Source organism: Nycticebus coucang, chromosome 8 (assembly GCF_027406575.1).
Source record: "Nycticebus coucang isolate mNycCou1 chromosome 8, mNycCou1.pri, whole genome shotgun sequence".
NCBI classification, from domain to species: Eukaryota; Metazoa; Chordata; class Mammalia; order Primates; family Lorisidae; genus Nycticebus; species Nycticebus coucang.
In genome coordinates, this window is record NC_069787.1 from 100,657,310 (window position 1) to 100,684,355 (window position 27,046).

The 27,046-nt window shown below is 42.2% G+C and overlaps 2 protein-coding genes across 2 annotated transcripts in view; one reads left to right on the forward strand and one right to left on the reverse strand.

The window, feature by feature from the left end:
* TF (transferrin) overlaps positions 1-19,188 on the forward strand; it is a 64,776-nt gene extending 45,588 nt beyond the window's left edge. The window contains 8 exon segments of the mRNA XM_053599599.1: positions 5,803-5,878; positions 5,881-6,054; positions 6,570-6,664; positions 7,469-7,546; positions 10,579-10,661; positions 14,108-14,244; positions 15,547-15,601; positions 18,825-19,188. Of these exon segments, the coding sequence (XP_053455574.1) occupies positions 5,803-5,878; positions 5,881-6,054; positions 6,570-6,664; positions 7,469-7,546; positions 10,579-10,661; positions 14,108-14,244; positions 15,547-15,601; positions 18,825-19,038 (912 nt within the window). The 3' untranslated portion in view covers positions 19,039-19,188.
* Positions 19,189-21,704: 2,516 nt separating this feature from the next.
* The window catches only part of RAB6B (RAB6B, member RAS oncogene family), a 79,351-nt gene continuing 74,009 nt past the window's right edge, over positions 21,705-27,046 (reverse strand). The window contains exon 8 of the mRNA XM_053599598.1: positions 21,705-26,098. Coding sequence (XP_053455573.1) covers positions 26,034-26,098 — 65 coding nt within the window. The 3' untranslated portion in view covers positions 21,705-26,033. The remainder of the gene's footprint in view (positions 26,099-27,046) is intronic.

The window sequence follows — 27,046 nt, forward strand, 5'->3', positions numbered from 1 at the left end:
CCTTGAATGTGAAGGCAAGCGTGCCACAGGGTGGAGAAGCTTGAGATGGATGAACGGAAGTGGAGTTGACTATTCTGCTGTAGCATACGGTGGTGGCTCCGCTTGTCCACAAATCACTGCAACACCAGCATGTGCTCATCCACATGCCAGTGAGCAGTGATCATAGGACACCTTTAGTAAAGCCAGGACAGCTGCGGCTGATGCCATTTTTCTACTGTCTCCAAGGAAGAACCCAGATGTGTGACACAGTACATCAGCAGACAGGGACCAGGGCTTGCAGGTGTTTCCTTCCCAGCTCAAGGCATTTCTAGAAGTGCAAACTAGGTGCCAGCTGTGATCCAGCAGTTCTGAAATTAAGCCAGGCCTTGTCTGTACCTACACCTGAAAAGCAATGGTTACATTGGTTAGTGTGTGGTGTGGGAGTTTCCAGAGTTTCCTGAAAAGGCTTACATACGGTGCAAACAAGGTGAGAGAATCAGTTCTGAAGTGGAGCACTTAGGACCTCTTGCATCTGACTTGCCTTCCTCCCCTTCTATTTTTTTTTTTTTTTTTTTTTTTTTGAGACAGAGTCACCCTCAGTAGAGTGCTATGGCATTACAGCTCACAGCAATCTCAAACTCTTGGGCTTAAGTGATACTCTTGCCTCAGCCTCCCAAGTAGCTGAGACTACAGGCACCCGCTGCAACACCCGACTATTTTTTGTTGCAGTTGTGATTGTTGTTTAGCTGGCCCAGGCCAGGTTTGAACCCGCCAGCCTCGGTGTATGTGGCTTCTTTTTTTTTTTTTAAAAGACAGGAGGGAGCTGCCTGAGATGGCTGTCCAGATGTCTGTGGACAAAGTGTGATAAGTGGATGAGGGGGACGGATCCCACTTGTGAATACTGGAGTAAGGATGTTGAATGATGTTGGAGAAAATCCTATTTAAATATAGCCCTTTTTACACAGCCCTACTATGAAACTAATTTGGGACTCTCACATGAAAGCTATAACCCAGCTACAACTTAACAATAGGGGGAAGTGGGAAAGGGGGTGGGTGGGTAGAGGGAGGGGAATCGGTGGGATCACACCTGTGGTGCATATTACAGGGGTATTTGCGAAACTTGGTAAATGTAGAATGTAAATGTTTTGGCACAGTAACTGAGATAACGCCGGAAAGGCTATGTTAACCACTGTGATAAAAATGTGTCAAATGGTTTATGAAGTGAGTGTATGATGCCCCATAATCATATCATTGTATACAGTTATGATTTAATAAAAAAAAAAAGACAAAATAAAACCATCAATTCAAAAAAAAAAAAATATATAGCCCTTTTAACCAGCACATCCCACTCTCTGAGAAGCTAAAATGAGAAGTACCATTTCTTAGGCTAGGGTGACACATATCCTCGGATTACCTAATAAGGCAGGGATGTGAAAAAGGAGGATGTCAGACACAGGAGCTCAGGGCACTGCAGTGAACACAGCAGGCCTGGGACCATGCATTCAACAATTTACTAATGACTCCCAAGAGCCAAGCATTGTTCTGGGGATGGGGAATACAGCAGCACATACTATAATCTATTTTAAAATAATTTGTTTATTTTTATTTACCTCTTTTATTCATATTGCCTTCCCATCAGTTTATATGTACAGAGAAATGGCTGAAAGATTTTCATCAGATATTGTAGCTGGCTTTCCTTTTTGTGGCTTTCATTATTGCTTGAGTTTTTAATATAGTAAGCATGTATCATTTTAATTGTTTAAAACATTTTTTATGGAAACAGATATGAAGAGATAAACTAGATAAGGGAAATCCCATGATTAGCATGCCCAGGTCTGAGATGTGTTTCATTGTGCACTGGAGTTATGTGGGGAACACATGGAAAAATGTGTCCATGAATAGGACGGTTTAGTTTATGGAAGATAAGGGAAAATTGCCTGAATATGTTAGTTTCATTGTGACTTTCCATCTGCTATTGGAATCAAGATCAAAACACTTTTAGTCCATATCTACATGTCCTTCCTCTGCATTTGTCCTCACAGAGCTCCTGGTGGAGACTCATTAGCTCAGGGAAGCAGCCAGTCCCATCTCCTGCTATAATTCCTGAGAATGGTGGTCTCACCTTCTCACTTAAGTATGGAAGATGTGCACATTTCTCCTGCCTTCAGGAAACATGCTAAAGATAAAAAGCCTGTGTCATTTTACGTCCTCTGTCTTCCTTCCCCAGCTTCTCCACCTGGCAGCCCTCTTTCATTCACCTATGAATAGCCATAGACAGTTAAGACAGTTATAGTCAGAGTCCTCTATGCCTGGCCCTTTCTTCTTCCCTTTAGTTCCAACAGAGAGGTGTAACGGTAGACTCCAAACAGTGATTTTGCTAAAGAGGAATCAATGGTTATTATAAAGGGGTACGAGGTGTGTGTGTGTGTGGGTGTGTTGGGTGGTTGATACACAGGAGGGTTAGAAACATGAGAAGGAAAGGAAAAGGAATGTGGCAAAATTGCTGCCAGTTCTAATATTTTTAATTGGTTGGTTTATTTACTTAAACTTCACATCCTAAACATCCTTCCTTGATTTGGAGTTCTTATTGCCTACCTTTATCAATATAATGCCTCAAAAATGAGTTTCTTCACATGTCCTCGGTATACCTAATAAGACAATTTCTGCCGTGTTAGAGCATATTCATAAGAAGCCCAACTGTCTGGGGTCAAATCCCAATTTTGCCCCTTAAATGTATCCTTGGGGAAACTATTCAACTTCTGCCTTACTTTCCCCTCTGCAAAGATGAGTCATTGTAAGGATTAAACAAATTAATGCATTGAAAGTATTTAGAACAATGCCTGGCACCAGGAAATGCTCATTAACATCAAACATTTTTCTCATTCCCTAGTGACTTTGCCATCCATTTAGTCTTGAGTCCATTTCCACACTCTGTCCATCCACTCGCCTCCAGCTTATCCTCTTGAGCCCATGCTCATTTAAAGCCTCATCATAGGGGCAGTGCCTGTGGCTCAATGGAGTAGGGTGTTGGTCCCATATGCTGGAGGTGGCACGTTCAAACCCAGCCCCGGCCAAAAACTGCACAAAAAAAAAAAAAGCCTCGTCATAGAAGCTACTCGGTTACAAAAGATGCTACTGAACCCTTCCTGGACATGTCTGTTTTACCCACAAGTCACTGACTCTCCTTCCTTCATAGGTTTCTTTGTGAGTTCCTCTCCTCACTCATTCTTCATGCTCTCCATGATTTTGACAACCACTTCTTTGCTCTGGACTTCCACATGAAAATCTATTAGTGGAACTTTACATTTGTTTACTCTATCACCTGCTTGATGTTAAGTTTTTAAATTTCTCAGAAGCACCCTCAACATATAAGGAGAAGCAATTTTCATTCTGGCTACCCACTCCCATTGGGTGCACAGCACCAAACCCCCTTCCATTGAGGTCCCCAATCCACTTAATGGCACCTTAATGGCATCTTACTAGTCACCCATACCCAATGCCTACGATGCAGCCTTGATACTACTACTTCTTAACTCACCAGGTTCAACTAATCACAACCTGTACATTTCAACTTCTAGACATTGATGCAATTTGTGCCCTCTTTTCCATAGCTACTTTTGTTGGAGGACTGGCAACAAAACCAATGGACTCTCACCAAAGATTACAGGGGTAGGAATTTTATTTGCCCGATGGGGAAACTCAGCAGGCCATCAGCCTTAAAGCACTTAACCCCCCTTCCTTCTCGCAAAGCCTTTTATACAATTTTAGCTCAGTTACCATTACAGAGTTACAGCTACAGATGTTGGGCTATGGGAAAAGTTTTTAGCTAGCAGGCAAAAATCATAAAGAATTAATGAATATATTTCCCAAGAAACCAGAGTGCTGTTATTTGTTACATAGTATCGTTCAAGGATATTTTTGCTTGGTGTTTCTTATAATGTTCTTTCTTACCTTTGGAGGTTGGGTTCTTCTACAGCTGTCTGCTGCATTCTCAGTACCACAAGGAAGTGCAAAATCTATTTCTCCTTCCTCACTTTTGTCACTGTATTAGAACTTGAGCATCTTTTACTTAAATACTGCAAAGAGATCCCTCTGGTATCACCACCTGTAGTCTTTTCTTTCTCAAGTCTGATTCTCCATATTGCTAATCACCTATGATACCTGCGATTGAAACTTTTACTGCATTCTGGATAAACTCTAAGTTTATTACCATAGCACACAAAATCCCTTCTGGTCTAGTTCCTGCCAACCTTTCTGTATATACTGCCAGTCCCATTTAAATGACAGTTCTAACCAACTGTTATAGATTTTGTAATTGGTGATTTGACAGCCATTTATCACAAGGTCAAACTAGCAACCAAAGTTGTTTACATTTTCCCTGTGCCTTAGCTGTTGAGGGGGTGGTGCTTAAATTATATTCTGAACTCTCCAAACACAAACTCTAGCAACTATGTTTCACTTCCTGCTCCATCAAAAATGTCTCTACCCAGCTATTCCCTGACGCATTAGTAATAAATGTTCCTCTCTCTTTTCCTGGTCCCTATGTGGGTTGAGGATTCATGTGGTCCTGTGTGGTGTCAACCTAAGTAACAAAACAATGCTTATTCAGGAATAGGCAATGGGAAGACAAGCACCTTGTAAACTATGTCCACATCGGGGGTGGGAGGAGAAAGGAAGACAAAGGTTTCCAAAGGAAAAATGAAGAGGATTACATAATTGTCTATAGATAATTTTCTTTGGCTACAATGATCTATAATAAGGGTGGTATCAGTCCAACGTTGGACAGGCAGTTGCTGGACAAATATCCCCGCATAAGTATTTTTGTGTATAAAGTTGTAATGGACCATGTGCAAGGCATTTGTGCATGAGAACCCCGAAACACAAGTGACTCCATCTTGATTCTGACAACTTTCACAGTGACAATGTGAAACTCTGAGTAACAAACTTCTTTCCATCTTTCAATGACATTGATGTGGCATGATGGTACTCGGTCATATCTATAAATAAAATCGTGTACATTTTTAAAACAATGACACCTGTTTAATGACAGAACCTGAAAACTGGGACCCTTTTAGGCTGTCCACTTGAGGCCATCAGAGATGTTTTATTTCGGCCACAAATTTTTGAAGGCTTTCAATTACCTGCAAAAATTTTTAAAGTGAAAATTTCCCATAAAAATTCACCTTTATGGCTTCTCTTCAGAGGGATGAACTGGCCACCTAGGTATCACACCCCCTACCTGGCTAGCCAGAGTTTGCCCCTTCCTGCGGGGATGACCACTGCAGTTTTCAGTAGTCACCAGCTGTCCCAGGCATTGGTTTTCCTGGTTGCTTCCTTTAACGCAGACATTGGAGTTTTCAGCCCTAGAGTAACAGTGTAGGGACACTGAATTACTTGCCTTTCGAGCATGTCACTGGCTTTTACTCATTTTCCGGAGGCTAACAGTTCCAGTTTCTAGCAGCTTTTCTCTGAACTCATGATGGACGTCGCGTCCCTTTATGTATTCCGTATCCCACCGACATCCACCTGCGCCACATTCAATTCAGATTCAGGGTCTGTAGGATGTTGGAGCTTCTCACAAGTCTCTCCGCACTTAGCGACTGACTGGAAATCTCCAGTGGAAATTTCGGGAGCCATTCATTTTACTGATTTCAGCACCTTTTTCAATAGCCACAAATAAGAAGGAGACGGCTGACCCACCCATATTTTAAAGGATATATGTGTCCCTTTACAAATAACCAGTCTGTAGGAGCACGGCGTAGCAGAGAACTACAACTCCCATCAGGCACTTGGGGAGCCCACGGCTTAAGGGCGAGAAAACAGCGTAGGAACTACCACTCCCGTGAGGCTTCGCTCCCCGCGCCTGCGCAGAGCCCAGGGCCACGTCGCTTTTGCGGCGACAGGGACCACGCGCCTCACCCATGGCTTCCGCGGACTCTCGCCGCGTGCGGGATGACATTGGTGCCGGGGGCAGCTTCCAGCCCTACCTAGACTCCTTTCGGCAGGAGCTGCAGCAGACAGACCCGACGCTGTTGTCAGTAGTGGTGGCTGTTTTTGCGGTGCTGTTGACGCTGGGTGAGGAGGCGGCTGGTGGTTATGGCGGGTGCGGGGCCGACTGGAGTCTGTGTTTGGGCTGCACTTCTGCAGGCCGCGGACGCGGGGCCGAGGTAACACGTTGAGGACGTCTAAAGAGTGAGATTCACCCCTTCTGCCATTCCACCCTCTTGCTTGAAGCAGTGGCAGCAGCAGTGTGTTAAAGCAGCGTCCCGGGCGACCCCCGCAGTGACGTCCTGGTCCTTGGGGCACGCCCCTCTTGTGCCTGAGCGCGCGGTTTACCTCCTTCTACTGCTCTCACCGCTGAGCTCACTATCTGTGAGCTTCCTGTGATTGTGAGTTGGGTGCGGGGGATACGAAGTTAATAAGAAAGCCCCTGAGTCCACAGTAAGGAGTGCAGACGAAGAATAGCGACAGCTGTTATGGCACTCAGCGGGTCCCCTTTACAGTAGTTAACGGTTATGATAACAATCATACCCACATACTGCTGATTATCAAGGCGTAATTTTGGTTGCTGTTCTGTCTCTGTTCCACAGTGTTCTGGAAGTTCATCCGGAGCAGAAGGAGCAGTCAGAGAGCTGTTCTTATTGTCGGTCTGTGCGACTCTGGGAAAACATTGCTCTTCGTCAGGGTAAATGCTTTGATTAACACCTCTGATAAATCTCTGTTAAACTTCATAGAGAATTTTATGGCATCCCAGTATTCTTGTCATCTCATGGTGAAAGAAACTAATGCTGGGAAATTTGGGAGTTAATTCTTGACTTGGAAGTTACAAAAAGATTCTTGGAAAACCCATAGACTAGAATTATTTCTAGTTTCTTTCTTTTTTTTTTTTTTTTGCCCTGGCTAGATGATGAGACTTACCACATTTAAGGATTTTATGTAACTAGTTTCATTCCAGAATCGCTGAAGACATAGAAGCCAGTATATACATTATAATTCCTTGGTTAACAAACCCTCTCAGAGCTTGTTAAAGGCACTTTTTAAAAGGATGAGCCTCTGTGACATAATGGGCTAGTTAGGCTTCTTTTCACGAGTATTTATTTTTAATATGTTTAGTATTTTTAACTGTGTTTTGCTGTAGCAAACAGGAGAAGTTTTATGCTTTTTATTTGTCCTTTAGAAAGTATAAATTATTTCCCTTTCACTAACGGACTGTAATCACAAACTGTTTTTAGTAGTTAAAAATGTTTACAAAAGGTTGGTAAATTTATCCTTTGAAAATAATGTTGCTTTTCCTTGTATGGAGGAGAGGGGAATGAAATTTATAATTAATCAGATTTTTCTCCAGGTTAAAAGAAATATGGCATTTTTAAAGCTGTTGTAAGAATTCATTTACTTAACATTACATCTGGAAGAGTAAGAATAATATTACTCAGTTTAGATCAAGTTTACTCTGACTCTCCCATCTTGGTTTTTTGTTTTTTTTTAACAGTTGTTAACAGGCCTTTACAGAGACACTCAGACATCCATTACTGACAGCTCTGCTACATACAGAGTCAACAATAACAGGGTAAGGTGTTTGTGGAATGTTGTAGTCTGACAGTCTTACTTTACTGTGGTGTCTCAGGGACATTTTTAGCAAGAAATAGTCTGAAGATGTCAGTATATTTTTAGCTTATTTTTATGGAGGAATATATTCCACTTGACAGATTCTGCCCTTGACAATGCACGCTGCTGATTTCATCATGCCAGGTCTGCTTTCTTGTGTCTCACATACAATAATGTTATATGTACATAGCACATTTTATTCTTACCTTTTGTTTCTGTGTCTTTTTTACAAATGTACTGCCTTTTTCTTTTATGTTTTCAGTAGGTAATTCATGTATATGGAACAAAAATTCAAAATTTAGAAAGGATAGTTAGTGAAAAGTAACTTTTCCTTTCCTTTCTTCACTACCCAGCCTTCTCCTTAGAAGCAATAACAGTTACTTTTTTTGTATGTAACCTTCCAGGTGTTCTCTGCATATACAAACACATTGATATATATTTCGGTTTTTATTCTTTCTAAACATTGTTCTTCCAGTTATTTTTTTCATTTAACAATATGGCTAACACAGCTGATTGATTAATGAGGTGCTCTACCATACAGTTAATTTGGTATTTAATCAGAGCCGTATTAATAGAGGATTTTGTTTACTGTTACATTCTTTTGCTTTTACAAATAATGTTATGATGATATCTTAAACAGTATATATGAGTTTATTTCAGAAATACCCAAAAAGAATCATGGGAAAGACTTTTTATGTGCCTTTGTAGATCCAGAATGTAGACAGTGAGTGTCAAGCCAATTACAATGCTTAGTAAGTTTTGATGAGTGAGTGGAGTGAGGGCTGGGTAGCAGGTTGTTGGGGTGGATGGATAGAAGGATGAATTAGAACTGTTGTCTTAGAGACTTTTTTCCCTTCTTGCGTTCCCTCTCCCTTCCTGGTGCCTCCCGAGTTAAATATTGTAAATAAAGATAAAGAGACATCCTTTTAAATGTCTTAAAGATACTTTTGTTTTTCAGTGATGATAGTCTTTCTGGCCTAAACATTTTTAAACTCCCATGGATTTAGATTTTTAAATTTCAGGTTTGGAAGATCATTATTTCTTTGGGTACCTGTGCCAGATTTTTTAAATGGGGTATTCCAGGGTATGCTTTGGACCCGGACCTACCAGTGTAGCTACCATTGGCCATCTGTGACTATTGAGCACCTGAACTGTGATTGCAGGTATTCCCCAGGTTACAAACAAGATACGTTCTGTAGGTTTGTTTTTAAGTTGAGTATATATGTTAGTTGAAGCAGGTACATTTACCTATTACCTGTAGTAGCTTCTGTTTATAAGTGTGAGTTGTATGTCAGTTGGATGTTTGTAACTTAGGGACTTACCACAGTAGTCTTTGTTCATAAATGAGAATTGTATATAAGTCAGATATTTGTAACTTGGGGACTGCCTGTGGTCTAAATTGAGGAGTGCTGTAAATGTATGGTATATACTGGATCTTGAAAACTTAGTATGAAAAGAGTGTAAAGTAAACATTAATGATTTCTTGTTTTTTTATTAGATGTTCAAGAATAATATTTTGGACATACATTAACATTAAAATTAATTTCACCTATTTTAATAACATTAAAATTAATTTCACCTATTTTTACTTTTTTAATATGTTACTAGAAAATTTAAAATTACTTGTGTGGCTTATATCTCTATCGAATACATAGAATATTCTTCTCTTATTTCTTCAGTCCTTCTCTTATCTCCTTATGTTTAAATCTAGTCTCTCTAGATAGTAATGTAGCTAGTACTCTATCTTCTGAATTGCTTATAGTATGTGGTGCGTGCTGCTTTTAAAAATGAAGCAGTAAGTCCCAACTTGGGGTCCCCAGAATATGAGGTCAAGAATGAAGGTTTGGAATGGTGAATAGGATTTATTAGAGTTGATAATGGGATTGCTTATTAGGGGCACAACCATATCAACATTAAACATGAAGTAAAAGATGAAGGCTTTTAATGTCAAATTGGACTTAATAGGGTACACAATAGGTGTCTTCAATAGGGGCTCAAGAATTGACACAAAAGCCAGATGTGGTGGCTCATGCCTGTAATCTCAGTGGTTTCGGAGGCTGAGGTTGGAGGATTACTTGAGGCTAGGTTTGAGACCAGCCTGGGCAACATAGTGAGACCCCCATCTCTTAGAAAAAAACGGGTGTTTCTGATAGACAAATATTTAAAAATTAAATCAAGGTGGGAATGATAAAAGTGTGTTCTGTTATAAAGATAAGAATCCCCATAATAGTAACATGCTCCATGATAAATTGTAGGTTCTTATATTACATTATTAGTTTGTGAGTATTTGTTACTATTCTTTGTGTGTTTTTGTTTTTGCTTTTTTTTTGTAGAGACAGAGTCTCACTTTATGGCCCTCGGTAGAGTGCTGTGGCCTCACACAGCTCACAGCAACCTCCTATTCCTGGGCTTAAGCGATTCTCTTGCCTCAGCCTCCCGAGTAGCTGGGACTACAGGCGCCTGCCACAACGCCCGGCTATTTTTTGGTTGCAGTTTGGCCGGGGCCGGGTTTGAACCCGCCACCCTCGGTATGTGGGGCCGGCGCCTTACCGACTGAGCCACAGGTGCCGCCTTTTTGTTTTTACTGCCTTCATACTAATATATCTCCTAAGCCTCATATAGACCACACTTCTCTGACACCTCCCCCAGACAGAGTCAGGTTTTTCATGTACTCTCAGAATGTTTATTAAAGTTGCAATTTTATATTTTTATATGTAATTTTTTACTGTGTTCATCTTTCTCATAAATTGTGTTAGAGAAGGAACCATGTCTTTACTAGACTATTACACGCCCAGAACTTTGACTGATGTTTTATGAGTAGATGGTGCTTCTTGAAAATTTGTTTCATGTATTAATTAATCACAGTTAACATTTGTTTGACTCATTGAGTAATTAGATGCTAGTCTGGTACCCAAAGTCTAATACTAAAGGTTTATATTGTGAACATGGAACTGTACTGAAACATTAATTTAATATTATTGCTGCTATCTTCAGGGCAACAGCCTGACCTTGATTGACCTCCCTGGCCATGAGAGCTTGAGGCTTCAGTTCTTAGAGCGATTTAAGTCTTCAGCCAGGTAAGTAGGAAGGAAGTGAAGTGGGCATGTCTGAAGTCTGAATATTGAGGCCACAGAGACCAGTCTAATATTTGTTCTGGTGATATTAGGGAGGCAGCATGGTATGCTGGAGTAGAAAGAGGGTGGACTTTGAGGTCATCCAGTTCTAGATTTCAAGCCTACCCTCACTTGGGTTATGAGGATTATGTGAGATAAATGCTTAAAAAGTGTTTCACAGTGTTTAGAAAATGTTAACTCTTATTAGCATTGTTATTAAATTTTGAATTTACTCTAAAGATAACTGTAATGGCATGTACAACTGAAAATCTGAAAAAATAATTTTAAAGCTGAGATGGATCTGAAAAGTTACCAAACTCCAACATTATATTTGTCTATATATCTACTCTTAAGGTACCTAAATTTGATGCTGCAAGAAATATAGAATAGTATTTTCATATTTCTTTTAGTATCTGCTCAAGTGATATTGACTCTTAAGTTCTTTCCTAAAATTCTTACGCTGGAGTTCAGACATTGAAGATCTGAAGGGGAAAACCAGTGAGCCACATTTCAGTGATTTGAAGACACATTATATTCTGAATTTGGAAAACATCTTAACATTAATGCTGTTATAGTTTAATTGGTAGTATTTTCTTTTTCTTAATAGTCTGTGAAATAATGTGTCTTTTAATTGATGGCATCTTAGTTTTTTTGTGATGGAATGAAGTTGATTCTTTGCCTTTTGTTGAAGATGTCTAAACTGAAGTTTTGTTATTGCTTCCTTGCCCACAAGGTGGTGGTGATGAGCAGTTTGTGGCAGAAGAGAATATGGTTTTTTATTCCTCGGATGATTAAGCCAAATCTAGAACTGATAATTTGCCATATTTATTCCCAATTAAAAGTTTTCTTCCTTTTTTGTTATCAATTATAAATATTTTGTAATTTGCGTTGTAATTACGAATTTTGCTGCAGTACAATTACAAAATTACAGGTACTATGCCTGGCTAGTTTTTCCATTTTTAGTAGAGACAGAGTCTTGCTCTTGCTCAGGCTGGTCTCAAACTCCTGAACTCAGCTATCCACCTGCCTCAGCCTTCCAAAGTGCCAGGATTATAGATGTGAGCCATGAGCTCAGCCTACTTACTATATTCTTCACTTCTAAAATACTTACCTTTTTAAATCAGTCTGTTTTTTTTTATACTATTCTATTTTTATTATGGTTTTTAAAATTATTCTCCTAAATACTTTTGAACAGATTTATCAGTTGCTTTATTATTTCTAGTTTTGGGGTGCTGATTCTTCTTTTGGGCTGCCAGTTATTTTTCCTCATAATTATTTATTTTCTTTTTTGCATTATAATTTGACCTAGAGTCCTTTATCAAGGGAGATGTGTGGTTGATATTGTGATTGGTGCTCTTTAATACTTTAGGATAGGAAAGCTTTGTTCTACAAGGGGTTCACGTTTCCTACTCTTGGAGCCACAGGGGTATAGGATAGAGCATAGGGTTAAAAGTGCTAGGCACTAGGGACAGAGTGATCTGGGCAAAATCCAAGCATCACTGCTGGCTATGAGTTCTAAAAACAATACTCACCAGACACAGCACACTATCCCAACCTTAAGTCATATTGACAGTGATAAGATTAAGGAAAGACAGAAGTGCAGTAAACAGAATGTGTTCAGAGTTCAATCTTACAGCTAAAGATAAACTACATACTTGTTTTTTAACCTTTATGCTCTCTTTGAAGCTTTCTGTTGTGCTGTCTTTTCTCATGCTTGAGACTTCAATAAAAGTCAGTGAGGAACATTGTCTCTCCTTGTGGAGTGCTTGTTGGTGTTGGCCTCTTGGGTCCCTCAGTTTAATGTAAATGGACTAAGTAGGTGTTATTAATGAATAGCAGATTTCAGTGAGTCTGGCCCAGTTTTTATGTAAACCTTTCTGCTTGGGAATCTTATACTTGAAGAGAGTATAAATTCATACCCTATGTCTTTGTGAAGCACTGGGGGCCTGGTATTTCTGTTTCTTGTAGGATTATTTTCTATCCTCTGATCTCCATAAGACTACTTTTAAGTTCTAGGTTTTATGCAGGGTGTTCATTTCCAGCTCCCCAACTGCACATTGGTTATTGAATGTCCCACCTGGGCATTCAAACTTCTTGCCCCTAAGGCCTGTTGTCTGTACTTTCCCTGGATTGCTGTACTTTACCTCTGTTTTTGTCACATAAGGATTCTCACTATTGCTTCCTTAGGTCAGGCCCTATCTGGTCACTTAGCTTCTAGTTCAGTGGCCCTAAGATTTCTGTCTTCCACATAAGCACTGATATTCTTTGCAAGATAGAAAAGCATTATCTCCACAGATCAGTGTCTCCTGTGACTTGGTTTTCCCCCATCTCCCTGTGTACCAGCTTAGCTTGACTTCTCCAGGAAATGGGTTTCACTTACTTGTGCCTTGAACAACAGGCTCAGTATCCCTTGTCTGAAATAATTGGGATTAGAAGTATTTTGAATTTTGGATTAGGAATACTCAATCTGTACTTCCCAGAGAGTCTGTGCCCCAATTTTTTTTTTGAGACAGAGTCTCACTTTGTCACCCTTGGGAGAGTGCTGTGGCATCATAGCTCATAGCAATCTCAGACTCCTGGGATCAAGCGATTCTCTTGCCTTAGCCTCCCAAGTAGCTGGGACTATAGGTACCCACCACAGGTACTGTTTTTAGAGATGAGGTCTCACTCTAGCTCAGTCTGGTCTAGTCTGCTTCAGCCTCCCAGAATGTTGGGATTATAGGCGTGAGCCCAGCCTCAATTTTTTGTCTAGAGAAAATTCAGCTCAGTTGTTGCATCCTCTGTTAAGTCTTTTTTGACTTGTTCTCATTTAAATGATCTTCCTCTTTGTTCTTGTGTGCATAGATCTGTCCTGCCTGGCACTTACCACATGGTTCTCTATATGGTATTTCTTGGTTTTGAGAGCAGGCATCATTTCTTACTGTCTTTTCAGCTTTCATCTTTGATACATAGTAGCACTCTATAGTTCTTTGGGTTTTTTTGTTTTATTTTTTTCTTGAGACAGTGGCTTACTCTGTTACCCTGGGTAGAGTGCTGTGGTGTTATAGCTCACAGCAACCTCAATCTCCCAGGCTCAAGCAATCTTCTTGGCTCAGTTTTTCTATTTTTAGTAGAGATGGGGTCCTACTCTTACTCAGGCTGGTCTTGAACTCTTGAGTTCAGGCAATCCACCTGCCTTGGCCTCCCAGAGTGCTAGGATTATGGGCGTGAGCCACCATGCCTGGCAATAGTTCTTTGTTAAATGAGGATTTGTGTTGTGTGATAACATGTGCACAGGTCTGCATGTGTTTCTATTGAGTGGTAGTCACCAGAATTAAATTTGAAGAAATAGAAAAGATAGTTTTTCAAGGCAATGATGTACTATTCCATGTTCACGTGCCTGTTTTTCTTTTCTTTTCTCTTTCTTTTAGGGCTGTTGTGTTTGTTGTGGATAGTGCAGCATTCCAACGAGAGGTGAAAGATGTGGCTGAGTTTCTGTATCAAGTCCTGCTTGACAGTATGGTTCTGAAGAATACACCGTCATTCTTAATAGCCTGCAATAAGCAAGGTGCCATCATGTTTTTAGGCAATAATAACTGAGATTTGGGGAGAGGTGGTTGCTACTAAAAATTAGTTATCTACAGTTGTCATTAGAGACAATTGTTGTAATGAACTATAAAGTGAATCTTAACATTAATTTTACTTCTACCTTTTCACCAGTCTTCTTACCAGAAGACTAAAGAATGATAACTGAGTGATGCTTACCAGTTTTTCTTTAATATAGTGTGTTTTTTTAAAGAATATAAATTATTGTAATTTATTAAGTTTGTCAGATTGATAGTATATCATAAATGATACACAATTTTGGAGGGACAGGGTGAAGTTTCTTTTCTCAAACCAGTTTACCATCCAGTAAATTTTATCGAGGAGTGTTGGCAGAATTTGTTTTCTGTACTGGATAACAATTCAGAATGTTCCAGTCATACCCACTAAAATTAGGCTTCAGTTCTATGACCTGTAAAATAAGATATACTAATTGATATCTTGAGGTCTCTTTCAGATCCAAAATTCTGATTCTGTAAAGAGCCCAAGGCATTTCTTAGAAGATATGAGATAATGCCTAATCAGGAGCATATTACCTAACCTCTATATTTCTCTGATTTAGTATAAGGAGAGGAGTTGATGTTTATTCGGTGTGGACTTTGTGCCAAACCAGGTCTCATCTCTTACCTATACTTAATGCAGTTTAACATACCATCTTAGTAGCAGTTGGATACATGCTAAGTTTGCTTTTTAATTTTTGAGACAGGTTCTCACTATGTCACCCTCTGTAGAGTGATGTGTCATCACAGCTCACAGAAACCTCCAACTCTTGGGCTTACATGATTCTCTTGCCTCAGCCTCCCAAGTAGCTGGGACTACAGGTGTCCATCTATTTTTTTTGTTGCAGTTGTTTAGCTGGCCCGGGCCAGTTCGAATCCACCCTCGGTGTATGTGACTGGCATCGAGCCACTAAGTTCACTTTTAAATGATAAATAGGGTATTGTCTGTTGGAGTCAAGGCTCTTTTTATAATCATGGCACTGGTAGGTTTTCTTTCTGTTGTACTGCCTGGATTTATGTATGTAATTAAATTGAAAGTTTAGTGAAAGAGCTAAAATCAATTTTAGGGTCATCAGCATAGTAGTTTATAAGCATTATCTTGGGAAAACTCACATGTGCAAATATAAAAGCTTACATTCATAGAGAAGGAACTAGTTACAAAAGCGAAAAAGAGAAAAGAAACTTACTGGTTTCTTTTCTTTTGCAAGCAGTTTTAGGAAAAGACCCATTCTTACTTATACTACAACAGTGTTTTTATTTTTTTACAGATATTGCAATGGCAAAATCAGCAAAGTTAATTCAACAGCAGCTTGAGAAAGAACTGTAAGTGTGAGTGAGGCCATTGGCTAATTATATGTCTTAACACTTGGGCGTTAAGGAGCATATCCATATTTCTTTTGTTTGGTTGTATGTGATTATCACAGTAATAGACTGAAGATTAGCGTGAAATTTACTTGTTAAATAATTAACAAAAGAATTAATAGGATTACAAAAAGCATTAGTGGGATGTTTATAGCTATTTTAAATGTATGGAAAGAAGATTTATTGAAACTATCTGCTCAATTAATATTCCAGTGTTAATAACTCATTTATAGTTGAAATGAAAGGCTTTTAAACCTAAAAGATTTTATGCACCAATTTGAGAACTGTGTTACTTCAGGGAATGGAAGCGTTTGGTCATCACTCAGTAGTTCATGTTAAACAGTGTTTAAAGGTGCATACAAAAAATAACAAAATAAGAGTACATAAATAAAAACTGGGAATTAGAGGAAAAAAGAAACTGAGAAACTAAAAACAAAACTAAAATAATTAAAAGCCATTTTAGAGATTATTGTTAACAGAGTAAGAAAGGAAAACTAGGAGGAATATAAAAAATTTATGATAGTTTTTAGCTTTTCATATTGTTGTCAAGCTAGTTGGCAATATGACATGTCCTACTTTGACAGTTTAAAAATTTGTAAAGTGAGCTATACACTTTTGAATTTTAAGGGATTTAGCATGTCTTCATTTTATGCCAGTTTATAAGAGCCAGCCAAAGGCTGGCTTAGGCAGAAGAAATGATCAACATTATAGTAAAGTATGTCTTCTTACTACTTGTATAAGGATTTGAAAAGGATCTGATAAGGAAAAACTCTATAAATTAAACTTTTAGAACTTTTTCCCCCTGCTATGATTTATTTACTCCTTTATTCATGTAACAGGCTACAGCGCATCTAGTATACTCCAAGCCCTGCACTCAGGATGCAGCTATAGGAGGAAATGTGGGGGTTCCTGTACTATGGGCTGAGAGTCCAGTAGAATCCGGTCAGCCTCAGGGGCTGGCAGACTCCTGCCTGCAAGCCTGCAGCCTGACAGTAGGTTTGACATTTTTAAAGGGCAGATAAAAAAAAGAGAAAGAAAGAAAAATATGCAATAGAGACCAAACATGGCCCACAAAGCCCAGGACATTTAACTTCTGGCTCTTTACACAACACTTTTACCAGCCCTGGCTATGGCCTTTCCAGGTTCCTGTTGTTTCTGAAGTTGTTTGTTTCTCACCCTCAGTTCCTGTACTCTTGATGCTTACTCCCTACAGAGCGCTCATATTGCTTGCCATTAGGCTAAGCACAGTGGAAAAAGTAGATGGTTTGGTTTTTCTAAAAATTCTGTTGCAATTGTTGGGAATTGTTTTGAAGCAACAAAAGCTATCATAATGTTATTTTGGGAGTTGTTTTCTAACAACACGGTCCGACTTCCCATGTTTAAATTTAACATGTTTTCCTTCGGCCATTTGCTTTTAACTCTAAAGTGTTAGAGAAAAACAATACAGAAAGAAACACTCTTATTATAAGGCAGTAAAGCAAAATGTCAAAAAGTTATAAATGTTAAAATTAGTATTCTGACTGATTTTATTTTAATCTCTATTAATTGTGCAAATTAAGTCCTGTTGGCATTAAAGATTTCATCCTTCTGAGTAGCAAGGTTTACTGTATTATGTGGCCTTGTGGCAAAGCTTGAATATATGTAATGTTTTTATTTTTTTCTTAAAATTGTTATTGTGAAATAATTATATATAGAATATATGACACATACTTTTAGTTTAAAAAATATTGAAATGAATACCATATACCTACTAACATGTTTAGAAGGCCCATGTGCACATCTCCTAAAGCTTTTTCCTCAAGAAGTAAGATCCAGAATCTTGTATTATTTGTTTTCTAAAATGCTTCTGCTGTATGTGTGTGTTTCTGAGCGAGATGTTTAATTTTATCTGTGGATTCTTCACTAATTTTTAAGCAACTTTACAGAATCAAGAAATGCTTTATTTTGTTTGTTTGTTTTTTTTGTTTTTGCCCGGGGCTGGCTTTGAACCCACCATCTCCGGCATATGCGGCCGGTGCCCTACTCCTTGAGCCACTGGCACCACCCAAAATGCTTTATTTTGTAAGAAAGCAGATTGGCACCACGTATTCCTCTACTTCCGAGTAGCAGGAAGGGTGGGAGGTCAGCAGTGTTGTATGCACCCCAGCAAGTGGCAGTAAGGTGACTGAAATTGAGAAGGTTTTAGTGGTTAAACAAGTTGGAGAAAAGTATGTAGCTGTGCCCACGTTAGATATGAGAATCTGGAGTTTGTGGATTTGTAAACTTCATATCCAGATACACTCAAGATAAAAAGAAATACCTACCCACACTTAACTTTCAGTAACTTACATTTTTATAACACTTATATCATATTTTTTCTTTTCTTGAGACGAGTCTCACTCAGTCACCCTGGGTAGAGTGCTGTGGTGTCATCATAGCTCACAGCAACCTTAAACTCTTGGTCTCGAGCGATCCTCTTGCCTCAGCCTCCCCAGTAGCTGGGACTATGGGTATGTACCACAACACCTGGTTATTTTTAGAGACAGGATCTCGCTTTTGCTCAGGCTGGTCCCAATCTCCTGAAGTCAAGTAGTCCGCCCACCTCGCCCTGTCAGAGTGCTGCGATTACAGGCACCTGGCCATACCATGTACCATACCATGTATTTTTAAAATGTATTTTTTAACGGTATCATTCAGGTGATCCTCTTAAAAGGGGGCCCTGTGCTGAAAGAACGTGATATGACCCAGTCCACAGCTGACCTGCTGTCATCCAGCTATGTAAGACTAAATACATGTAATTGTTTTATTTCTTTCCTTAAAAAATTTTTATTGGGAAATATTATATATACAATATATATGACACACATTTAGTTTAAGGAATATTAAAATGAATACCTATATACCCATTACCATGCCAGCAGGGCTTAATTTGCACAATTAATAGAGATTAAAATAAAATTAGAATCCTAATTTTAATATTTATAACTTTTCATCGTCTTATAATAGAGTGTTTCCTTCTGTAGCCCTGTCTCATGTGACTGTCCGGCAAACTGATCTATAAATGCAAAGGATTATTTAACAATCTTAAATGCATAAATGATAGTTTTATTATTTTTAAATGAGTGCTGAATTGTTTAAGAACTAATATGATTTAATTACTATATAAAAATCCTATTTTCTGACCTGTTTTCCTTTTGTCCCACAGCAATACCTTACGAGTTACCCGTTCTGCTGCCCCCAGCACACTGGACAGTTCCACCGCTGTCCCTGTTCAGCTAGGAAAGAAAGGCAAAGAATTCGAATTCTCACAGTTGCCACTCAAAGTGGAATTCCTGGAATGTAGTGCCAAGGGTGGAAGAGGGGACACTGGCTCTGCTGATATCCAGGACCTGGAGAAGTGGCTGGCTAAAATCGCGTGAGGGGCAGCTCCAAAGCACAAGACACGGATATGTGTGTGACTGATTCAGTTTTGGGAAAAGGGCTATGGTAGTCTTGGGTTGATAAAGAAAAGGTACAAAATGAGGTTAGAAACATTTCCTTGTTCTTGAAACAAATTACTGTTGAAACCAGTTGGGAATTTTTTTTTTTAATTCAGTTCTCCATTTGAAACCATTTTTATTTGATCTTTGTGTCTCCCCTTTATTCAGGTATTTAACCTTCCTCTAGTGTATCTTTGAGGGACGGTCAAGGTCTTTGTGATGTAACAAGCAGACTCCATACAGGAAGGATATTAGCATGAGAATATGCTCATCTTCTGGAAGTTTTCTTATCCTCTTGTTTCTGTGCTTTGCCCCTTTTTTTCTGGAAATAGACTTGCCTGTTTATGAAGGCAGTTGATTTCCAGTTGCCCCTGGGGTTCATGAGCAGTATAGCATTTAGTCCTTTGTGAATTCTCAGATTTGTAGGCACAGTTACAATACAGTTTCACGACATGTGGAGACAGCTGCAGAACAGCAGGCCTGAGTGGACAGAGCTCTGTTCTTCATCACCTTAGTGACTTGTCCATACTGTAGTCTTAGCACTTATGTTTCAGAAGCTTGCACCATTGGAGTCATTCCTAGGTGATAGAACTAGAGATGCCAACTCCCCAAATGCCAAGGGTCTGGTGTGTTGTTCACAGCAAACTCGAACTCTTGGGCTCAAGTGATTCTCTTGCCTCAGCCTCAGAAGTATCTGGGACTATAGGCACCTGCCACAATGCCTGGCTATTTTTAGAGATGAGTCCTCGCTTTGGCTCAGGCTGGTCTCAAACCTGTGAGCTTAGGCAGTCCACTAGCCTCGGACCCTTTTTCATTTTTTTGAAGTTTGAGTCAGCACAGAATTGTCAAAGCTTCACTTGATTTATATTCAACCTCACCTGAAGCCATTAGCTGGAATTAAGATGCCTTCCTCTGGCTGGGTTCTGGGTGTAGTGGCTCACACATGTAATCTCGGTGCTTTGGGAGGCCCAGCAGGAGAACTGCTTGGGGACCAGAGTTTGAGATTAGCCTGGGCAACATAGTGAGACCCCATCCCCACCTAAAACAGCTGGATGTGGTGGTGCATGCCTGTCGCTCCAGCTACTTGGGAGGCTGAGGCAGGAGGATCATTTGAGTTCGAGGTTGAAGGGAGGTATGATTGACCCTGCACTCGGCCTCACCCCTTCACACATTTAAAGGAAGGTGATTACTATACCTGGCTTCATGTGCACAGGAAAACAACCCCACTTCCTTTCAACCATAAAGCTGGAAAGTCTTGATTGCTTTCAAGAGCCTAGTATGTGCTCCTTCATTGAGTAAATGTCAAATGCTGCAGTGGGCCCGGGCAATGCTAGAGTACAGTTCTTGCTTTTAGAAGCTTATGGCCCCATTTTTAAGAACGGCTCCTTTTCAGTGTGGCTTTGCTGCCCTCTTGTCTCCTTCAGGTGTGAGCACCTCAAGGCTGCACTTGACTGTGCACTGTGTTGGCTGGTGGTCAGCTGCCAGCCGTGTAGCCCGTGGCTTTGCCTTCTCCTCCTGGCCTGCCTGGCACCTCCTGGGATGCCAGTGTTCTCCTGTGACCCTGCCATGTGAGGCACTTGCCATGTTGACTTGAATAGTGTTTCAAGTAATGAAATCATTTTGTTTCAAAAAGATGGAATATGCTTTTATTTAAATTTGGGTTTAGCATAGTGACCTCCACTTTTGTACACTGCTGAGGAAACCCTGGGCAGCATCCCTGGGTGCCCCTGTGTGCGGCTTAGGCAGGATGTTCATGACGCTGTCATCTTCACCTTCAATTCTGAGGGGTCCCAGCAGTGCTTTCTTAGGCAAGGGCAGGGGCTGCTGGGCAGCTGTGAGCGTGAAGGCCATTTCCAGAGATCATGCAGTCCCTTTGTGGGGTGAAGTGCTCATGTTGCCCTGAGCACTGTCATCTTTGGGAATGACTGCTTTTCTTGGAACAGTTCTGCTGAGGCCTCCCCTGGCCCACGTGCTCTACCTCGTGTTTTACAACTGGCAGCTATTAACAGAAACTTAGGGCTAAGAAGCATCAATTTCCTGTCTCTTCAATCAGAGATTGCTTCCCTGAGCTGGCAGATTAGAGGGTGTTCTGGATCCTTTGGAACCTTTAAAGTGGGAAGGCAATTAGTGAAGTTGCACTTTAATTTTGAGTGAGGTTGCCAGCAATCTCAGACTAGGGAATTATGCACCTGATCTTGGCCTCTGTGCCCTCTTTGGCTAGCTGCCCTCAAAGCACCCCAGCTGTGGCCAGCTGATAGTGAGGATGATGGAGAGTATCACACCCTTGATGTTCAGTTCTGCCTGGAGGCACCCTTTCCATCAGCCTTTAGGCAGAATGGAGATCATGGGAATGTGTGGATTTAATCTGCATCCCACCTTCCCACCATTGGAGTTGGTGGAAAGCCCAGGTGCATAGGAGGAAGCAGCAAAGGGCTTTGGGTAGTGAGGATACCACCCAGACACAAGAAGAGAAGAGGGTCTTCATGGAACACGCACTTGAGGAATTCTGTTTGGAACACCCCACCTCGATACACATACACGACTGCACCACTTGCACACACATACATGACTTCACCACTTGCAAACATTAGACAAGAAGCTTTGTGTTGAGAATTAGGACAGTTTATTGTTCGACCAACATGCTGAGTCTTTTCCACATTTTACACAGTTTAATGTGAAGTCAATATGGCCTCTATGCCTTCTGAGCCCATAACAGATGGAATTGCCACCCAGTGCTCCTCACAGCCAATTGTTTTAAAGGGTTGGTGAGGGGAACTTGAGGGGAGAAGGGGATGCACACCGCGAGATGCAGGCTGGCCTTTGATGCTTTGGAGGTTTCCTACCTCCTGAAGGAACCATCTAAACCTCCCTTGCAAGGCTTTCTTGATAAACCATACCCAGACATGGGTCTGGAGTCCAAGGAGTTTTGTACATTGAGATCTCTTAGGCTTTGGAATACCTAAATAGTTAATTAAAATAAAAAATTCAAAGAATGCCCTGACAATCAGTCGGCCTGGGGAACGGCCCTTCTTTGCCATAGAGGGGCCCCAAATGCACCTATATTCTCTCGGAGCTCACTCAGTACACTGGGAAGAATATTCTATCCTAACTACAGGGTAGAGCTGGTCTGAGGAACACACTTCTGCACAGAAGTCCTTGACTGCAGGAGTGCAGTCCCAGTTGGGCACACACACGGATCAGCAATGGATGAAGAATGGAAACACACTGGCTGTGATCACTCTGACTCTGGGTGATCATAAGCAACTCACCCTTCTCCATTTTGGTTCTCCTGCCAGTGACACAGGAGGGGTTATGAGACCTGTACCTCACTGCTGTAGCAAGTTGGCAGCATCTCATATTCTTTGAGGAGAGGTAGTTTGGAAGCGAGTGAGCATATGACCCTGCTCGGTTGATGCACACACAGACCTTTTGCTGCCCCTCACGTGGCTCATACATGTCCCTCAGTCCTCGGCTACCTGGTCTCATGTCCTCACACTCTCACCTGCCTTCCCGGAGTCTGGTGAAGGAGTTAGGCTGCTTGTTCTATCTGCAGGATGCCAGAGCCAGCAATGCCATCCCTTTACTGTCACACCAGGTACTCGAGGGCAGAGGCTCCAGGTACTGGATAGTCACCAGGATGATGATGACATTGACCCTAGATGTCTCTGCACCCTTAGCTACCACCATTTTAATCCTGTTGCTGTTTTCTGAGACAGACTGATCTGGCTGATGCTTCCCCCCCACGCCCCAACAGTGGCAATAGTGACAGCGGGGAGGCCTCTGACCAAAGGAAACTTGCCCACAGCCACCAGGCAGACCAGCCTGGGACTACATAACCGCAGCTGCACTACTACAGATGCTGGCATCACACTTCATGGCGGCTTCTGTATGCATGTGTAAATGCACTGTCAGCTTTTTCCATCCTACACTCAATTTTTCTGATGCATGTGGAATACTGACAACTTTCCTTTGAGATCCCTAAAGAAAAAAGACCAAAAGAAGAGGATCCTGCTTGTCTGCCACATCAGGTCTAGTTTCTAGGGAGAAGGACTGAAAAACTAAACTGAGAACATTTTCTAAAGGGAATCCTCCACTTTGCCCTCTGCTATCAATCTAGACTCAGCAAAGATGCAGTACTCAACTGGGGCTGCTGAGGCAATGGCATCTTCAAAAGCACCTGACCATTTTATTATGGAACCTTAAGTCTGAATCCAGATCCTACCTACAAGCAAGAAGGCAGTGACGGCACCTTTCCATGAAAGGGGTGCAGCCACCACCCCAGACCTAGGCCCGAGGAAAGGAGGGCCCTGGAATCTCACGGCACCACTGAGATTGGGGAACAAGAGGCGGCAGCTTTGGAGGCCATGGGGCTGGGGAGAACCTGGGCTCAAGACAGGATGCTCCGTGCAGGCTAGGAAAGGTAGGACTCAACTAAGGCCACGTCAAGCCACATGACATCTGCTGGGTCTCTCACATGTCCTGGCTCCTCTGTGCCAGGACTGAAAAACGATCCGTGGTGGTTGAATGTGTGTGCACATGGGAAGGGAACTGAGCTTCTACTTTGTTTCACACGATATTTTAAGAAAAGCAACTCTTCAGGGCCAGCAAAATAAAAATCCACCGTACATTCATTCGCTGTGACCCAGTGCAGATCCCTGTAAATGGGGCAGTCTCAGAGGCCACAAATGATGGCCCCCACTGCCCGTGGGGCAGGATGCCGTAATGTGGACTCCCACAGATACCCGCGAGGTAAGTAAGCACTCTACCGACAAGCACCACTTGGGAGTGTGCCCCTGCTCGGGAGATACTGCTCCCACAGGCACGCACACCCGTGCATATAAGTACATAGGGAGATGGTGGAGATACTCCCGTGGGCTATTTTTACCTGTAGTTTAACACATCTATGCATTATTTTATTGATGGCAAGACAATCACAAGTTATTTGACAATATTAAGTATTTCTTATTTCAACACGTTTGTAGTACTTTTGAATTTCCAAAACTGTTATCACAATGCAAGTTCCAACTTGAGAGCAGGAAAAACAAGAATATACATTGAGCACATATTTCTCTGTGTGAGGATGTGTTTGTGGAAGGTGTATACACAAGTCTATCTCTATATATAATTATGTACACACATATAAAAACTAAACACACGACATTTGAATTACGTTCATACATTGGTCCTTGCCTTCTGGAGGAGATGCTTAGTGGGATCTCTTCTGCCCCTGAAGGTAACTTCCTCTCTAAAGATCCTGGGCAGAGGGTGTGCGGCAGGCCCACTGCACGGACAGCAGTCCTGCCAGGCTCTGCTGCTCTTGCTGCCTGCCATTTTGCATTCGTTTCTGAGAAGTTTCAAAATTCATTCCAACAACCTTGTTGGAGTCCTGCCTTGTGGAGGAGTTCACCTCACCACACTCCAGATGGTCACTCAGCCCATCGTGACAGGCCCGTGAGCAGCCTGGGGAAGAGCCAGTGCCAGCTGGGAGTGTGGAGCTTACGTTTTCTGACCTGAGTCACTGCCTGCTACCTGGCTCTGTGCAGGCTCAGGGCGGTGAGTCTGGGTCTACGTGGAACGCTGGCCAAGTGAGAAGAGAGAGTTCTCTTCAGAGATTTTATGGGTCTTCAGGGCTAAGCCATTCTCAGAAATGAGTTAAAGACAGCAAGGATGGCTCTCTGGGGGGCAGGTTGTGGGACCCTGGGCAGCCTTCTGCAGACCACATCTCACCCATACGCGTGGGTGGCCAGCGTGGGGCCACGAGATCCACACAGGCATGTGCACGGGGATTTCAACTGTACCACACCAGTGGGGTGAAAACATATCAAGAAATCAGCTCTTTCCAGAAAGTACTCAATAATTTTAGCAACTGAGGATCTGAGAACATACACATTACTTTCAAGGTGGTGGTCCTTCAAACCATCCTCCCTTCCCCAGTCACAGATGGACCAATTCCATGGTACATCCTGGTACAGGCTCCAGCTTGATGGCAGCTGCCCAACGTCAGCCATCGCACTTCTTAGATTCAGCGCAGCTACATGTGCTGACTACTTGGGCAGGTTGGTTCACACATTTTCCAGACTACACATGGTGCCCCAGTCTGTAAGCCACACACCACCACAGCACACACCTGCCCACAGCACCCCATCCTTCCGATGACCTCTTGCTTTGCTGGTCACTGTGGGCACAGGGAACACAAGGCCACCTGTACCCTCAACCCCCTTAAAGGCTTTCTAGGGGAGGGAACAGAGAGGCAGAAGCAGCTTCCTTGGGACTCGCTGCTGGCTCCCTACAGTCCGCAGACCTCAGTCTCAGTGCAGGGCCACAGCTGTCATCCCACTCTGGCCACCTTGCAAGGGCAGAGGCAGAGCTCCCTCTTCCGAGGTTTTGCTCAACCAATCTTTGATTTAACCACATAGGGCCTGAATGGTGGGGCCATATGGCCTGGGATTGGAGCCTAATTAAGTTGCTCAGTTAATTGGTTTAATTTATTGGACTGGGGATGGGAGGAAGGCAGAGGAGGTGAACAGTTCAAAGAGAACAGGAAGGAGAAGGTGTGTGGAAAAGGTTATCTGTAAGTTTACAAATATACAAAAACAAAAAGCACATTTTTCAAATAAAAATGACTACATTTTTATCTGGCAAAAAGTTGTATACACATGGTTTAAATTTTTTTTTAAATTTTAACAGTTTTTGGCAATCTTAATAAAGTACAATATATTACAACCAAACCAAAAAATAGTTGTTTAAGTAACAGCTGTTAAGAGTGACGTGATCCCTGATGCCCAGCCTCCCTCCCATCCCACCCTACTCCTAGAGACAGAGAGAAAACAAAAATCCTCCCATCTGGGTAGACTCACTTTCCCCCCTTAGGAAGCTAACCAATAGGAAGCAACACAACAAGCAAGGAGTGTCGGAGGACGCGCAGGCGCCCTGCATTAGCAGGAGCAGCCGCCCTCGCTGGCCGGGGGCTCCTGGGGCTTGTCCAGCTTGATGTCAATCACTGCAGGTGGCTAGCTAAGGAAGACACTCCATGGAGAAGCTGCCACCTGCTCACGCCCTGCACCCCTCAACTGCTGTTTTGTGCCTCTGTGAACACCCAGGGACTCAGCTCTTGGCTTGGCTGGGGCAGGAAGGGTGTAAGTTACGGGCTCCCACCCCTCCTTCTCTTCCGCTACTCACCCACCCCATCCCCCAAGGCCTGTCCACCCCAAGTGAAGCCTGTCCTGGGATGTGGGATGACCATCTATACAAAGGCCAGGGGGTCCCTTTCTCAGAAGCCTTCCCTGGTGACCAGTGCTCAAAAGCCAGCTCCCAGCTCTAGCCTCAGCCCCATGACCTTTCAGCCCCACCTCAAAGTGTGCTGGAGGGGAAGAGCCCACCAGCCCAGCAAGAATGCTCACGTCTCAAAGCCCAGAGGTATGCAGGCCTTGCCCCGGGTGGTAGCAGGAACATCACCCCTCACGCTGTAGTCATAGTGTGTCACCTGGATCCTGCAGATGGCCGCTGTGAGAAGCCACATCCATGGGGCCTAAGCACAGCCCCCTCTCCCGCCTTGTCCATTCATGCCTCAGGGACTGTAGGGGCTGGAGAAGCACTTCCCAGAACCACCAAAGGAACGGGTTCACAATGCACAGTGAGGCTGTGCCTCTGTGCACCTCACCAGGCTCAAAACCAAGACTTTATTGAGCTCTTCGGCCTGGCTGACATCAAGCCAGACCTTCTAATTAGAGTGAGAACCTCACAGAATCACTCTTCCAGGCTTTAGTGCCTGCTGTGAGACTGCACTGGGACAGGGGTGAGTGGGGTGGGGTGGTGCCAGAAGCCTGACTGTGCAACTTGATGCTGCCATCCTAGGGATGCTTTTGTGGCTCCTATTTGAGGATGACAGCAAAGATGCTTTCAGCTTATGTACTATGAGAAACCACATGTCTCTTGAAGTTCACATTTT